A 17,491-nucleotide genomic window follows, 5' to 3' on the forward strand; every position below is an offset into this window, starting at 1 on the left:
TTAGGGTTGGAGAAGGAAAAGCAGGAGACACAGAAATGGTGAGAGAGTGTGTGCACGAGATCAAGGTGTGCTGGGAGCACTTTGAAAATGGAGCAGTGGAAAGTATTACTCTGTACAATCTGTGCTGGTGAAAGGAAACGTTATTCAAACATATAACATGATACCTCTAATGAAACTCCTAAATATGTTGAATTGTGGCTAGTTGCATGTTAGTTTCTAGTTTTAGGAGGGTAGGATACCCTTCTGGTTATAAAGATGTAATCTGAAAAGCAAATGTGAAGTGGCCGGTGTAGAATCAGGAAAAAAGGGATTGTGTAATTCTACCTTTAAACCTCTCTGGAAGCCATTCTGAATCAGAAAAAGAAGCATTCGGTTTACTCTTTTCTTTCCCCCAATCGACTTATTAGACACCTGTGCTACTCGCTCTGTTCAGTCTCATTGCTTATCTGATCCACTTCCCTCTCTTCTGTTCATGGACAAACTGTTGGACTCTGTTAATTCCCACCCTCTTAAACAAGGTCCTTACACATCCCTTGTCCTCCCTGATTTTCCTCCCTCCCTGAGGGGAGAAAAACTTCCTCAGAATTTATAATTCAATTTTCCTCTAATTATTTCATCTCCAGTAATAGCAAATCTGTAGTTACTTGAAAGTAGAATATAAGTTTAACCTCATAATAATACAAGTTTTTAACATACGCTTATTGATATTTAATATAACAAGGTACAGAAATAATTCCATTGTTTGGTTATGATTCAATGAGCTAAGACTTGGACAATATGAGGACATTTAACATGACTACATTACTCCTAACTTTCCATTGAACCTGATTCCTACGACCCACCAGAATGAGATCTGAGGCTCTTCACTGAGGCCCACAGTCCAAGGAAGTAATTTCTTCCATTGTTCTAGAGATTAGCTCCTTTTCCAATTTGCTTGATGTTTTCAGGAACTTAGTACTCTGCAGTCTCTTGTAGTGACTCATTAGAATTCTCACTTATAAAACTAAATTTAGCAGGCTACGTGCTTTTTAGAAGATCTTGTCTACCCATAATTTTAATCTTCACTTCAGTAAGACTGTGAAAAAGAGAAGTTTATTGTATTAGGAGATTGGCAGCCGTGGGGGTAAAATGCAAACTCTGTGAGCTTCAGAGGTGTTACAGGTGAAGACAGTTGTGCATGTAAGCTATCATTGTGGTGCCCTTTGTACTCTTAGCTCGACCAGCACTAAATAACTCAGTGTTGCCTTCTCTCCTTCTTGTTTCACAAGGGAGAACGTGGAAGTCCAGGCCCACTTGGTCCCCAGGGGGAAAAAGGTGTCATGGTAAGAACTCAAGGATCTAAACACTCTGTTTCCAGCACACCCAATAACAAAGCTAAGGCCTTCGGTGGTTAGACCCACACTGACTGGAATTTAAGTGAAAATGTTATTTTAGAATACATTTCCATTGGACTTCTCCTCTTAGCTGTTTTATATTCTAGAATGATGTTCTATGGTACCAAATCCATGAAAGAGCATAAAAATAAACTGCCTTAGTAAAAAAAATACTCTACAGTTTTGGGAGAATAATTAAATGGCGATACATGAGCCACACTGGATTAAAAAGAAAATTCAACTGAAAATCTGCATGTTCTCGTGCAAATAATGTTTATATTGCATATGTTCTCAACTACTCTCTAATAGTAAACCGGTTTTTGCCCATGAGGTAGGTCTCTTTGGCAGATAAGAGTTTTAGCACCAAAATTTTGTCTTACCCTTTTATATTCTCAGGATAATGACAACTGGTGAGTTTTATCTGGGTTGTATTTTTAGTTTTTTAAATAGTTTTTAAGCATTACAGGAAATTTAAAGGATGATCAGTATCAAGTTTTGAACACCCCCTTCAGAAAATATAGAATAAAGGTAGCAAACAACACAACAAGCTCATTCCATCTTCTGCTCTGCATTTTTAGTTTCTACATTTTCGGAAGATCACTACCAGATTTTTTTTTAGCAATCTCTAGTGGGGGGCAGGTAGTGGACCTTACTTACTCATAAACCAATTGAATTCAGGAATCTTTCCCTCCGAAGACATCTTCAGAATTGGTGTTAGAACCGTATTATATGTGTTCTACATATTGTAAGGTATGTACATGTTGTATGTAAAAGCTTATGGATTAATTGCATCCACCTTCCTTAATCATGGGGTTCCCCAACCTCTTTGAAGAGTTCATAAGTCATAATGTGTATCATCACAGAGCATAGTCCACACATAAGATGTCATCTCCTAGAGAGAGGAAATGAAGATGACCCGGAGGTCTTGTAACACACGGTGCCACCTAGTGACTTTCCTTTTAAAGCAACGGCCTAATAATTGACATGCACCGTCTATGGAAACACAACTTTAATTTCTATGATCCTACCCTACAACATTTCCTTTGTCAAACTGTTGTTTTTGTTACCATTTCTGTTTTACTGTGTTTTTTTTCCCCTTAAAGGAAATGATTAATTATATGCTTTTCACATTTTATTTTAATCACAGGGTTACCCAGGTCCTCCTGGGGCTCCAGGACCCATGGGCCCAATTGGATTACCTGTAAGTATAGGACAGACTTGTGATCCTCTATTGAATGTCCACTTTAATTTAAATTCATCGCTTTGTTGTGCCATCAAATTGTTTGCCATGCAAAATCAGCCACATGTAAGATCTCTCCCAAACCATGTAGACATTCTGAAGTATTTCTTGGTATCTTGAGTTTCCCTACCCCTACTATGTATAGTAACCAATTTCAGTTCTCTGGCCTGAACTAAAAAGAAAAAAATTAATCCTCCTTTTGTAAGAAAATAGAATCGGTAACCAAAATAGAGCTGAGAGCCAAGGAATTAACAAAACACAAGCAGATACTTTAAAATGTTTTTCTTAAATTTCACAAATACTCTCAAACAAACAGTTAAACTTCATAGGAAATGTGCCTTTGGTAAGTAAAACTTGAGCTCTGAATATATTCCATCTGTTCTTTTCAGAAAGATAATTAAATCTTGCCCCTAAAGAGAAAACATTCGCTTGTCAAGGTTTGACAGTTATTTCAGACATGAATTTGAAGAAGGTCAGCCTCTGTGGTGTCGGGGCAGAATTTCTCTTCACAGAAATTGTTTATATTATGTCTCATGGAGCTCCCATTCTGTAAAGGAAGCTGATTTCCTGGTATATTCATAGACGTAATGTTGACTTCTAAAACAAAAGAGACCAGAACACAGTTGTCCATCTCTTCACTCACAGAAAGGAGTCAGTTAACTTGAGACCCTAAAATTTGGTCTGTTTTTATCTATATAAAGTTTATAACCAAACCAAAGACAAGGGTTGTTAAATTAAAATCTCAGTGCTGTGATCAGAATTCCTTGTTATGCGTGTGTGGTCAGGGAAGCCCCACAGGCAGCAAAACAACACAGGGCTTTGCCACTGTCATTACTCACAGTGACAAAAAAGGAAAAGACCTGGGACCTGAAGACGCCATGTGCTTTGGCTGCAGGACCAAGAACATCAATCTCAAAGTCCCTGCTCACTTTCATAGTGTTTGAAGGTGTGAGTTACTCATAGTGAAAGGAATCAAAGGTCTTAACCAAGTCTAGCCTTGGCATGGTACATTACCAACCTACCAGGCAAGCTGTACACACCCGTGAAAGAGTGTTGTCAAGGTTATAGGGGGACCAATTGCTTTCTGACTGCATTTGAGGGCTGCTGTCAGGAGAGGTTTAATGTCTGGTATGGTAAACCTGTGAAGACAACATGCCCTATTGAGGGACCTACTTTGTTGTTTGGCTAAATGATCTTATTGTCAAGAATTGCCTTCTGTACATATTCATATGTAGCCATAACTTTGTGCTACAAAGTTACTCTAGTAACTCTTTATAGGAGATTAATACATCATAAAACTTGACTTTAAAGTAGCAACCTAATTTTCATTTTTGATACATTAATTTAAAATATTTTTGATACTTTCACGGGTTCAGAAAGTATACAAAATTGATACATGGGCTTATATCCGATATATTCAATAATAGCAAAGAAATAATAGCCATTGCTTCTTTGATGGAGCAGGGATGTTAGACTGGTTTAACTGCTTAAAAGGATCTCTCCCTCCTCATTTCCTTTGTGCATTCCTCCTGAACACTGTCTGGTGAATATTAATTCATTTCACCCATAAAAGGCATTTATCCAAAGAGTGAAATATTTTGAAAGCCAACACTGGGAAGGGACACATGGCATTGATTTATTAAAATTTATTTGTAGGGAAACAACACATGATATTGATTAATGAAGATGCATTTGTAGGGAGAAAAATAAATTTCATTTTTAAAACTCCATCGATTAAAGTAAACGTCACATAAGAAAGGTATAGATGCTATTCTAGTAACAATGTTATGAATTTGACATCTGAGTTTTTAAATTTTCAACATGTAGGGTCTTGTTGGAGCAAGAGGCGCGCCCGGGAGCCCAGGTCCTAAAGGACAAAGAGTAAGTAACAAAAAAGAATGTTAACCTCAAAAACTCACCTCCGGTTGTTTCACAGTCTAGAATCATGCTTCCATGCTGGATTTTTGCTGTTTTTATTCTGTTAAATGAACTACCTTTAGCAATTGAAATATAACTAATAATACAACTAGTATAACTAGGTACTATAGTTACATAACTAATATTTATAAAATGCTTACAGAAACATAATTAATATAAAGTATAAAATCACTCATTTTAACTTTCACTGATATTACAATATCATATTTTTTCCTTATACCCTGTCTCTCTTTTCATCCTGTAGGGACATCATAAATGTGAATATCTTTAAATAAATTACATTCCTATTGACAACATATTTATAGGCCATGAAAAATGATAACAAAATAAAACAGTAAGAAATAAGATAAATAGACATGAGATGAGCTAGTGCTTATCAATTGTAGATCAAAGGGGTTTCAGTCATTATCTAGTTATTAATGTGCGCAGAAAAATGTGCGAAGAGTGTTTATCCACCAAGTTGTCTCTTAAACATGGACACTTTTTATAAAAGCATCACCGCTTACATGCCTGTCACACATGTTTTATGTATATTGTCTTGTTTAATCCTCAGAGCCACTGTGTATCACAGATATAACCAAGTAAATATAACTGGGGCCCGAGGATTATGATCCTTAGAGAAAGAGCAATGTCACTCCCTGTATTCAAGCCCTGATAGATCTTACTCCAAAGCCAGTGGTTATCGGATGCCGCACGGAACATTAAGCCATACTTTTCCTCGTCTGAGCGGGTGGCTTTGAGAGAAGCACTTCATGCACTGCCCTTCATTTGCCTTGAGTTTTAGAGCTGTTGGAGACTTTTTAAAATTCTAAAGCCTGGTCTCTAACTAACAAAGACTTTTAAAAAATCAAAAAAACAAACCAGTAGAGATGAAAGCATTGTGGTTTCCCAGTCGTGAAGTTGAGCAAGAGTCCTGTGGACTCCCAGTCGGAGAGCAGCTTTGATTTTACGTCTCGTGTGAGGATTGAAGAGAGACCTTTGTCTTTATTATTATTTATTTTATGAAAAACTGTTTTCCTTCCTGGCTTTCAGATTGACCGTCTACAAACATCGGTGATAGTTGATCCATTTTAGCATAAATAAGTTTAAAACTGAGAGAGAAGGGATCTGGACTCTGAGAGTCGTTTGCTGCTTGTTGCTGGCCGGGGCTCGGGTCTTGGTGAGGTCAGACGTGTTTATTCAGTCCAGCATGAGTCACAGTGAGGAAGCCGGACAGCCTGTGGCAGGTGGATCAAAACAAAAACTTATCCCAACCTTTTGTTAGTTAAATCATTTAGGTCTAAGTGACTCTCAAGCAAATCCATGTCCTTAACCATGGTACATGCCGGACCACTTGAATGATCTCGTAAATCCCATTGCAAGTTCATTTGCTGTGCAGTGTTCTAACTTCACTATGACCACAAGTAGCTCTCCTGAAGTGTCACGTTGACCTCAGCTCTCACATCCACAAGACTTTCCACCATGTTCCAGATATGATTTCCTGACTCTCTCCAAATGGAGCTGGGCAATTTTAAACCATGTCCCTCAGAAATTTCTACAAAGGGAAACTTTGTTAGGGGAGGAGGGTGTCTTTCTTCACTAGCAGAATATCATTAATGGTAGACTTCACACAGAAAGACACCTAACTGAATGGGGATGGAAAGATGGCTTATTTGTTAAGAACACTTGCTGCTCAGTCACAAGAGCTAGAGTTATGCTGCCAGGACCTTGTCGAGTAGCTCACAACCGCCTGTAACTGCAACTCCAGGAGGTCCAGTGTTCTCTTGTGGCCTCCACAGACATTGGATGGACACACACACACACACACACACACACACACACACACACATACAAACACACACACAAACACAAACACACACACACACAAACACACACACACACAAACACACACACTATTAATTTGGCCTGTTTGAGGTAAGTTGGAAAGGTGTCTGGCTTCAATGTCTTGGGTCCATCCTCTGGTGCAACCACAAAAGCTAAGGGAATCAATCCTCTGGCACACCTGCCACTACTTTGTGAGACAGGGCCCTGAAGGGAGACTCTACTCTTAGGTACATACATTCTGAGCCCACAGAGAATGGTCTGAGGCTTGTTCACTTGACCTATTTGGTCTAGGATTTATACTGTTCTCCATTAGTCATACAAATGCATGAATGGTAGGACCCTTCCTGAGAAGTCTGCCTACTGATGACCTACTGTATATCTACCCAGTCTGATTTCTTACAGTTTATGTGACACTTAACTAGTAAACCCTGAAGATGCTATGTCATACAAATGCCATGAATGGTAGGACCCTTCCTATGAGGTTCTGCCTACTGACGACCCACTGTATATCGACACAGCATAATTTCTTACACTTTATATGACATTTAACTAGTGACCCGGAAGATGCTATGTCAACTAACCTCAACTTTCACACCACAGTAGGCTTTCCCATTTTGTGGCTTATGGTCTTAAAACTGGGAAATACTATGGAATACTAAAATCTACCAAGGGGACGGAAAATCAAAGCAGGACACAATACCAATGTCTAAAAAGCAAGGCAAAGCTAAGAGCATCATGAAGGTTATGCTAACTTGCAGTGGGACAACATGCCATTTACCTAGCTGCAAAGGGCCACAAGACGAGTATTAAAAGGTGGCCCTAACCTTTCTCTAGCTGCATGTTGAGCCGGAGCACAGCTAAGCAAAGAGCAGTTACGTGATATACTACAACTCCTCCACGCAGTTCATAAAGTCCTTTCCTTTATACAGACGATATAAGCTGACAGATTTGCTACTCCATCCCGGATGATGGAGGCTAGGCCTGACGGGCAGCTAGGAGTCGGCACAACCAGAGCCACTGCCGTTCACGTGCACAGCTGACACTTGGAGTGTTGCTGATAAAAGGACCCTTTGACACCTGCCAATATTTCCCTCTGTGCCCATGCCCCACAGGAGGAATGAGACGAGCAGAGCAGGCCTCACCTACTCGCAGGGGCGGGAATTAAGTCCTTGATCACAAGCTCCCTTGAAAGCCCACACTCTGTCTCTAGAGCACTGGTGTAGAGGGGCAGGCAGCTGGCAAATTTGGTATTGAGACCAAGACTGAGATGGACAAGACCATGTCCTGAAGACTGGGATGGGGTAGAGGGATAACTATGTTAGAAATATGCGACAATTTAGGGGTTTCTCTCTAACAGTGACACCCGTATGGTGACAAACACTGCAAGCTAGTCCCTTGAGGGGCTGCAGTCATGTGTATGATCACTGCCTGCTGATGTGACTCCTAAGACAAAATAAAGCTCAGGACAAGGCCTAAGAGGATTAGACACTCAGTGTTACAGTAGGCACATAATTCTGCATACTATTTAAAAGGAAGTGTCTCCTGGATCTCTCATTTTCCAGGTAAAAGCATGCTACAGAGACAGTAAAACCAGACTTTTTTTGTATGGTGTTAGGAATGTCAAAACTGGCTGTGTTGAGCTGGGAGAGGGAAGGTGGTCACATTAAGGCCATAAGGCCAAAGTCACCATGTGAGGGCTTGAGAGCTCTGTTCAAAGGAAGGCTGGTACTGTCTGTGCTCCAGACAAGAGTGAGCTAATGAGCTTGAGGCATAACCTGGCAGCGTGGTAGATTTCCCTCAGGAGGCAGACATAACCCGCACTGCTGATGAGACCACCAAGGTAGTAACAACAGCAAAAATGCTCACAGTGAAACGGCCTTACACAAGTGTGTTTAAATGTAAAACACTATACAAATGGTTTATATAAATTTCGCTTTAATAGGGAGATCCTCATGGAGTGTTAGTGGTCCCTCCAAAGGGAGCATGCCTGGGATACACTTAAGTCAGGAATCCAGCCCAGAGAGGCCTGCTAGAGTGAACAGCTTCCATAAGGCAATACTGGACCTCAGCACTGGAACCAACACTGGGGCCCCTCCACCTCAGCCCTGACAGGGCCTTGAGATTGTATAATTGCTCTGTGTACAAACCAGCTGCCTACCGGTCACCCACGTATTTAAACGTGAATCCCAGTCTTGCTTTCTTAGCACTTCCCTACATGCAGCCGATAGCCTGGTCAGGCTAAGTCTCCTCTCTCCACTCTTCCCACGTGGGCCCTCTGTCTGCTTCTACTCAGAACCCATGGGGCCGACTTCACACATCCAAGTGGCATCTCCATTCCTGGGACAAATGTACCAGGTCTGCCTCCATGTGGACTTCTCCTCTTGGTCCTTTGCACAACCACCCCTCCTTAGAACTATTTTCTCTTTCTGTAAGATCACAGCAATGAATTAAGTATTAAATAACTTTGTCGTCCATGTTGAAGAAGCTCGAGATTACGTGTCCACACAGAGATTGTCTCTCTTCCACAGTAGGTGTCCATGCAGAGGGTTTAGAATTGAAGTCCGTTACAAAGCCCTTCGAGACATGTATGCTTTAGAAAGCGAGACTTATCTCGGTAGAAGAAGCTGGCTCTTCTCTGCAGGTAATCCTTGAGTGGATACCGAGCAGATTTGCCCACAAGTGCCCCTCTGTACCCGTTCTGAGCCCCTGCCATTTCCCAGTAAGTGCGTCCAGTGGGCACATCGCAAGTGCAGTGTCCTGAGCATTCGTGTTCTAAAAATGCAGAGAGAGAAGAACGATTCCAAAACAATGACACTTAAGAAGACCGCCTAGGCAAACAACCCAGGCTCTTTTAAGTTAACTTAGAGTCATTTTAAGAATAAAATCCACAGGATTACTGATTAAAAATAATGAGAAAATAATCGACTCATGTTAGAAACACCTCAGCAGCTGCTAGAGCTAATTCTGTACTCATCAAACTTACTCTGTGGCATAAATCCTTTAAAACGTGGACTTGATTATTATCTGCTTTTAAGGGGAGCATTTCAAATGAACAATGGGATATTTTCCTTCTACTCGTAGGGACCCAGAGGACCAGATGGCCTCGCAGGGGATCAAGGTGGACATGGTGCCAAGGTACTTCCTGATTCTCCATTTCATGTGCAGTTAAATGTGTCAGGGCCATTGTGTCCTATATATCTAAATATTGATGTGTTTCCTTCTACCCCATAGTCTTTAATACACGCCAGCCATGTTTTCTTTTTACTATTGAGCTGTGTATTTGATGTCTTGTTGTCTGTGTAGTACTGTTAAGACCATGGCTCAAATTCTGACCAATCCATGTGATCTTGATATTTTTGTCAGGGTGAAAAAGGAAACCAAGGGAAAAGAGGGCTTCCTGGTCGTGCCGTGAGTAGCAAACCACGTCTCCTTAAGCACGGACATTTTGACGTTCTCCCTTGTGCTTTCTGAGAAGGGCTGTATGACCTAAGCATTTTTCTCTCATGTTATAGGGTAAGACTGGAAGCCCTGGGGAGAGGGGAGTTCAAGGAAAACCAGTAAGTTTTTGTCTTTAATGTGTTCTTGTTATTAATAATCGAGCTGATATGACAGTTGTAACCCCTCTCTCATCATGATTAATGTTTCTCTAGAACTCCTTTCGAAATGAAATGATGTGTAATGTGTAACTGTAGTAAGATGTGACAAAAATCATACAAGAAGCTTCCAGAACCTCTGTCGTCACTTCCTTTTGTGTGTGCAGAGTCACACACATCTTGCTCTCTTGTTATACTGCTGTAAGAGTCTTCAGTGTTTTATAATGCTAGACGTTTTCCTATCATCTAGCATCTTACCAGAATTGTATTTTCCTCTGAGCATCAAGAATTTCTGTGGCCGTCACCATGAAAGAGTAGAGAAATATTGACAAGGTGCATATACAAACGTTCATGTATGATAATTACACAAATGACCACTCAGCTTACACATATAAGTATTTTTAATTGCTTTCATTCTGAATCATGATGTTAGCAACACTTTGATTTGCCATATAAATATATCGTTTGGCTTAAATCTAAATAATTTGAAAAATTCGATGGATTACAGCTGAGGAGTCAGAAAAGGCCAGGGCGTGGGGGTTTCGGCTGCTGGTGGTTGTCACCTATGACAGTGTTTGCTCGTTCCTGTTTGAAATCTGCTGCCCCCTGCCTGTTGTCTTTCCTTATAGCAATGTATTTGACAGCAGTCAGATCTAAACTGCCAGAGATCTGAAAGAAAGTAAATGACTGTCCTGCAAAAAGAGGTGTGGTTAGCCTGGTGCGTTAACCGAAGGCGTTCTCAGAGAACGCCTGTGTGTCTTCGTAATCATCGCGTTTCGGTCACTAGTCAGGGTTAGCCAGGCCTCTGCAGATTCTGACCATGGCCGAATTGCAGGCAAGGCTGAGCTCAACTCTATTCCTTTAATTTTTTTTTTAAATGAGGCTCACAGAAATAGAATCATTCATTATGTGTACTGCTGACCTCCCTTAGAATTCTATCTTCATTTTCTGCTTAGACAAACGGGGAATCTCCTCGATCCCATGAGAGGGACCAGGATCACTTTGCAACTGCCTTAGAGCACGCAAGTCCTGTGCACTCCTGGAAGGGCAAATCTGCCTTAAAAGATGTCACAGCGGGGACAGGAAGTGAGGAGCTCGGGACAGGAAGTGAGGAGCTCGGGACAGGAAGTGAGGAGCTCGGGATAACTGCTGAGGTTTCTGACATCTTTGCCGCTTTGACTCCCCCTTGAGTGAAATGAAATTTTAGGGAGGCAGGGAACATTTCTCTGGGAAAACCAAATAACCCCAAAGATTCCCATTATCTTCAAGAGTAACCTTATAGCCCCTAGTCCTTTAGACGGTGTCACAAAGGTCTGCAGCACAAAGGCATATTAGGTAGAGATCAGACAGCTTCTCTTGCATGCTCCGGAAAAACAGCACAACCTTGCTCTGATAGGCTAGCTATCCACAGCATATTCTATTCACCCTTGAAATGAAGAGTTAATAACATCTGTAAAATCATCCACCTTCTCTAAATCCACACACACACACTCACACACACATATTCACACACTCACACACACTCTTATTCCTTCTCCCTCTCTTTCCCCTCCTCCTCCTTTTTCTCTTTTTTCCGTAGAGATTGACCCAGGGCCTGAGTGATTGCTCTATCCCTGATCTATCTTAACCCCAAGAGCCCAGACTGTCAGAGTTACCAAAGCAAGTATTAAGTGAATCGAACAGTACACACGGTACTTGGATAATCCTGACAACCAGGAAGTGTTCTTGTCTATGGACCGACACTCTTCCCATCCACCTGTAGATCTGATCCAAAAGTCAAAATCAGAGACACCACAATCCAATGGCTTTGTGGAGTCACGGAGCCTGGGAGGCTGTATTTGATTTTCTAACCATGAAAACTATAACATTTCATACACTGTCAAGTTTTTGATGAGAGCATCCTTCCAGTCGATGCCAGGTGTATATCGATCTCTCTGATCCGGTTTGTCTCTCTTTCGCCCTTTAATTCTTTCTAATGTTCCTTCACATAACTCGACATCCTATTATAACTTTGCTTAATTTTGACTATGTTTTCTCCGAGTAGTACTGTCTTGGAAATGGCTTCGTTTATTGTGAGCATCCATCTTGCCAGCCGTCACAGGCTTGCAGTTTGCCTGCTGTCTTCTTCTCACCAATTTTCTTTACGCCCAGCTGGTCCTGTTACTTAACGTGAACATAACCCAGTTGGATCTTGCATTTGGTTTGATAATCTCTAACTTTTAATTAGAGTATTTGGTCCATTTCTGTTTACTCTAATTCCCATGACTGGACTTAGGTCCACAATTTTATGCTTTGCTTTGTTGTTTTATATACAGGACCTTCTGTCTATAAATTATATCTTAAGTTACCTGTTGGTGTTTGATTTGCACTCCTCATTATTGACTTAAATAGTTATTCTAGGTCAGGATCAGTAAACTTTTTCCATAAAATGCCAGCAAGGGGGCATTTATGTTGCAGAGTATGTATGTAAAAATGTACAGCCCATGGGACAATTTATTGACATGCTGTCTTTATGCTGTGGTTACTTTACATATTATATCCACGTGCACTATGAAACTTCATTGTAAGCAAAGCTTTTGTCTGAATATTAATAGAATTCCATTTGCTTTGATATAAGTTAGTTGTGTGCTTTGAGCCTGGTGTGAGGAGGTTGGCTCTCTATCCATCTTCTCGTTAGCCATTTCTAGTGATCTTCATTCCTTCTTGAGGGTTTGAATGGCCAAACACCATCATTTCCCTGGAGCCTATAACACATCTAAGTTTCTTTTAGGAGAGTCTGCTAATGGTCAATTATCTTTTGAATTGTAAAATATTTCTTCACCTTTAATCCTAAAGGCAGTTTTCAGTCTATATAAAACCCTAGGTGTCATTCAGCACCATAAAGAGGCCATTGTGAGAGAAGGGCCTTCAGGGAAAAATCTTCCTATATTTCTGTCATTATCTCCTGTGTAGAGTGATGCATGTCTTGTCTTGAGTTAGATGTCGTTGGTCAGACAACACTGGTTCTTCCACCTATTTTTATGTTTCAACTTTGGATAAATTAATTAACCTTTTTGAGCATCAGCTTATCTACATTTAAAAATGAAGATCTGAGTGGGGGGAACGGAAGAGATGGGTCAGGGGTTCTGAGCGCATCCTGCCCTTCCAGAGGATCCGAGTTCGACTACAGGCACCCACACAAGGAGGCTCACGACTTTCTATGATTCAGCTCAGAGGGATCAGATGCCCTCTACTCGTCTCCACAAGTACCTCCATATTCAAGTTACACATGCACGTGGGTGCGCACACACACACACACACACACACACACACACACACACACACAGATGATGATGATGACGACGACGACGATGGTGATGATGATGATAAAAAGAGGAAAAATTAATCTTTCATGGCTATAAATAACCACAGAGCCTTTGTTATTCTGTGGTCATTTGTTCCCATAATTCCTGAGTCGAAGCCATGAAGCAGTCAGCTCTGCCACGGAGTCATATATCATTAATATCATTAATAACATCTGAAAAGCCTTAAGCAGAATTTCTACTTTAGGCCAATTTGTGCTTTTTCCTCTTAATCCCCAATAAAAATTGAGAACATGGAAATTGAGTCCTTGCTTTGCAAAATGACCTCTGTGCAGACTCCACAGTGTTGATGGAAATACTAAGTTGGTTCTGTGTCCAAACATGCCTGACAGAGCAAACTGAGCAGGCACCACTCAAAGGCCTTCACTTCCATCACTCATTTCGGTTAGCACAGCAGGCAGAGTGAGGCCTCCATATTGATCCTGTCTATTGATTTAGGAGCCTGGAGTGAATGAAGAACCTGGGAATTTCGGAACAGAGCTTAAGCCACAATACGGAAATGAATGTAATTTTAAAACAGAAAAAGGACAGTTTTGTTTCCGCTTACATAGAACTAAAATATACCCCATCAATTCCATGTCTAACATATGCCCAAAGTAATGGAAACCCACGACTCGGATATGACAACCCATGCTCACAGTAGCATGGACAATAGCTGAAAGCTAGAGCAACATAAGTGACCTCTGACAGATGAATGAACTAAATGTCATTTACACATCCATGGGAATATTCTCCCAGCTTTGAAAGGCTTCTTTGACACAGGCTACAAGGAAGAACCCTGCTGACATTCTACCCAGCAAATAAGGCAGACACACAAGAGAACGGGTAGCCTACGATCTCACTTACGACAATTACCTAGACAGTCAAATTCATGCAGACAGATGTAGCTACATGGAAAATGGCAGCAGGAATAAGAGAATTATTGTCAGGGTTTCAACTGGGAAGATGAAAAGGTTCTGGAGATGAGTGGTGCCCATGGTTGATGAACATTGTGGATCTATTTAATGCTACAGGATTACATTCTTAATGATGAAGTGCTCATGATAAATTTTATGTACAAAAAGAAAAAAACGAGGAATATGTAGAAAAGGCCCACAAGCAAAGGCAGGTGTGTAAACTAGCTAAAACGTTTCTGGATGTGCTGCTTTTCTACAAATCTCTCATTTGTTTGTCAAGGGCTTACAAGGACTCCCCGGCAGCTCAGGAGACATGGGGCCTGCCGGAGAACCAGTAAGTTTCTTTGTGTCCTTCTAATTGTGGCTTTCCTGTGAGGTCCGTTTACTTTCTGTGACTGTGTCTGCAGTGCTGAAGGTGGCTTGCTTTGGACAGTACTGACCCTATATAGCAAGACAAAGTCTACAGAATGGGTGTTTACTGCATCAGTTCTGCAGGATACCTACAAACAAACAGGCATGCATACAGACAGACCAACATTCATAAATACATGTGTGTATGTGTGCATCTGTGTGTGTGTGCATGCATGTGTGTGTGCATGCATGTGTGTGTGCGCGTGCGTGCGTGTGTGCTTGTGTCAATGCATGCACGTGTGTGAATGCGTGCACATGTGTATGAGTATGTGTGTGTGCATGTTTGTTATTATAGTTTTTGTTGTTTTTGTGGTTCCATGTATTCAAATTTGGTGCTCTTCTCTGTGGCTGTTAAAAGGGCCATATTTCTGTTTTTTTAAAAAAAGAAAACTTTTAGTGACACTCAGAAATGCTCTTTCCGGGTGGCCTGTCGTTCTTATAATTAGTACATTGCCACACACAGTCAGCAGCTCTATAATGAGAGCCATGTAGTGAAGCCAGGCTTTGTATCTGATTGGCTTAAATATGTACGTATGATAGAAAAGCTGTTATGTCAACAGTGCAAAGGACATGTGCCACGATTCCATAGCTGTGATTCAGTTCTGGAGCTTCAGTGGAAAGTGCGCTGTGCAAAGGGAGAACTCAAGGCGCATTCCTTCCTCGCAGCTTAACCCTTACTGCCAGTAAGATCATTCTTTATGGTAGCCGTGTCAGATGTCAGATGCCGTAATGTGCTTCTGAGATCCGTAACACAATACAATCTTTTCAGCCACCGGGTTGATATCATCGCCAGTTGACACAAGGTTTGCAGGTGGCCTTTGAGTAATTAATTCAGTTGGTAACAAGTGGAAAAGTTTACCGAAGAGTAAAAGGTTCACACTTAACCTATGGCATAAGCTCATGGAACCATGCCCGATACCCATCTAAGATGCGGCGTGAACTTTGCAAGCCTCTGTTTTGCTTTCTGTTTTGTGTGCCTCAACCTGCTTCTCACTGAAGTTTATTTGACCTGATATAGTACAGTGCAGTTTTGCACAGCTTAGTTAATTCTCGGAAAACCCCACGAGCCAGAGACCATTTCTTTACCTTTGCGTTCTCTTTTCCTGGGACAATGCCCAGCAAACTCCATTGGCTCAATGTGCGTTGGTTAAACTGAGTAAACAAAGATTCAGGTACCCAAAGCTGTCATGGACACAGTAAGTAACACTGGACTGTGGAACAGGCATGAAGACCAATGGGATTTTATTAGATAAGTGTGTCAGTCGAGCCATGGTCACAGTGGAGACAAAAATCTTAGGATTTAAATAAGACTTAATACTTTATATTGATGCAAGAAAACACTTCTTAGTAAAATGACTTAATAGTGCTTAAAATGTCAATGTGAAGGTCCCAGGCCACAGAACTGGCAAATGACATATAAACCAATTTATGATGGATTAATAGATTGAGTGTCATATCTTTGAACTAATACTTCAATCAGAGAAATGGAGGAAATTGGTAAAATAAGCACAAAAATGAAATGTATTTTGAATTTCAACAATAATGTAATCAGAACTGCAACCTTTGTAGAGCCAAAATTCCAAACGTTTTTCTCCACGATAAGGCAAGCATTGCTATTAAATGGTAACCATTGAATCAGATTCGGTCAACAATTATTCGCTCAGAATCTGCTCTCAGCGGTTAACGACAAGCATGAAGTTTCCAGTCTAGTGATAGAATGAGTTACTGACTAAGTAATTACATGTAAAAATAGATAATTATGAACTGAGAATTCCAGAAAGTACAGTCAGAACTCAGTCCCCCTGGGGGAGCAGTTCGGCGCTCAGTGGTAGTCCATGGGTGCTCAAAACCCTTGTATAAAATGGAATAGTGTCCTCTCATCACCTATTCATTTCTCCTGGGTACTTTAATCATCTCTGGGCTATCTATAGTGCTTAGTAAAATAGAAACCCACGTAAATAATGGCTATAGTATACGGTTTAAGGAACACCGTGGAGGAGAAAAACGTGCAGGTACACGTTTCATGTAGACATTTTCAAAGATCTTTTTCTTTCTTCCCTTTTCTGTATTTGATTAAATCCAGGAGTACAGAACAGATAGAGGAGACTATGTAGGAATTCAGACTTAGAGGATCTATGATAAATAAGCTGTCAAGAAAGCTTCCATGAGCAGAACAATGTGGTCTGACAGGAAAGTTCTAGTTGTTTGAGCCAAGATGAGGAGAATTTGTTCCAGAACTAGAGGACAGGCAACATGGCTATGACAGCTGGACAGAAAGCAGGTACAACACAGGAACAGAAAGGAACATACTGAGCACACACACACGGCTCTATGGCCCCCATCCCACTTATCTTAAGGAGTTGGTGGAAGGAACAGTGATCAGATTATTGTCTTAGAAATATTATCGAGCAGCATAGATGGAGGAGTCGAGAGTCAAGGTCCAAGTAAGATGCAGCCAAAAGTCTGATAAGCAGACAAGAAAGAAAGAAGGGAGAGAAAGATTCCAAAGGTATTTTAAAGAGCAGTGGGAGAGACCGAGCCTGTTTGCAAGCGTCATGCCCGAGTGTCTGGTTCTTGCATTGAATATCGCTTATTGGAGCAGGAAGACAATTGAAACCCTGGGCTGGAGAAGTGGTGATTACACACTGAGTAAGGACTATGAGGTGCCCTTGAGAAACATTGCATTGTCTACTGGATTCACACCAGAGGAACGCACTAAAGTGATAAGTATGAGACTTGGGCTGGAGCTGGCTCAGAAGCTAAGAGCACTTGCTGTTCTTGAAGAAGACCCATGTTTGCTTCCCAGAAACCAGAAACCGTGTGGTGGTCCGCAACCACCTGTAACTCCTGCTGC

General features: G+C 41.2%; 1 protein-coding gene across 3 annotated transcripts in view; it reads left to right on the plus strand.

The window, feature by feature from the left end:
- Positions 1-17,491, plus strand: part of Col24a1 (collagen type XXIV alpha 1 chain) — a 257,704-nt gene that overhangs the window by 139,855 nt on the left and 100,358 nt on the right. For all 3 annotated transcript variants that reach the window (XM_087631264.1, NM_001447429.1, XM_087631268.1), the window contains 7 exon segments: positions 1,269-1,322; positions 2,521-2,574; positions 4,441-4,494; positions 9,457-9,510; positions 9,739-9,783; positions 9,888-9,932; positions 14,507-14,560. In XM_087631264.1, coding sequence (XP_087487390.1) covers positions 1,269-1,322; positions 2,521-2,574; positions 4,441-4,494; positions 9,457-9,510; positions 9,739-9,783; positions 9,888-9,932; positions 14,507-14,560 — 360 coding nt within the window.

This window comes from Rattus norvegicus, chromosome 2 (genome assembly GCF_021556685.1).
Source record: "Rattus norvegicus strain SHRSP/BbbUtx chromosome 2, alternate assembly SHRSP_T2T, whole genome shotgun sequence".
Classification (NCBI taxonomy): domain Eukaryota; kingdom Metazoa; phylum Chordata; class Mammalia; order Rodentia; family Muridae; genus Rattus; species Rattus norvegicus.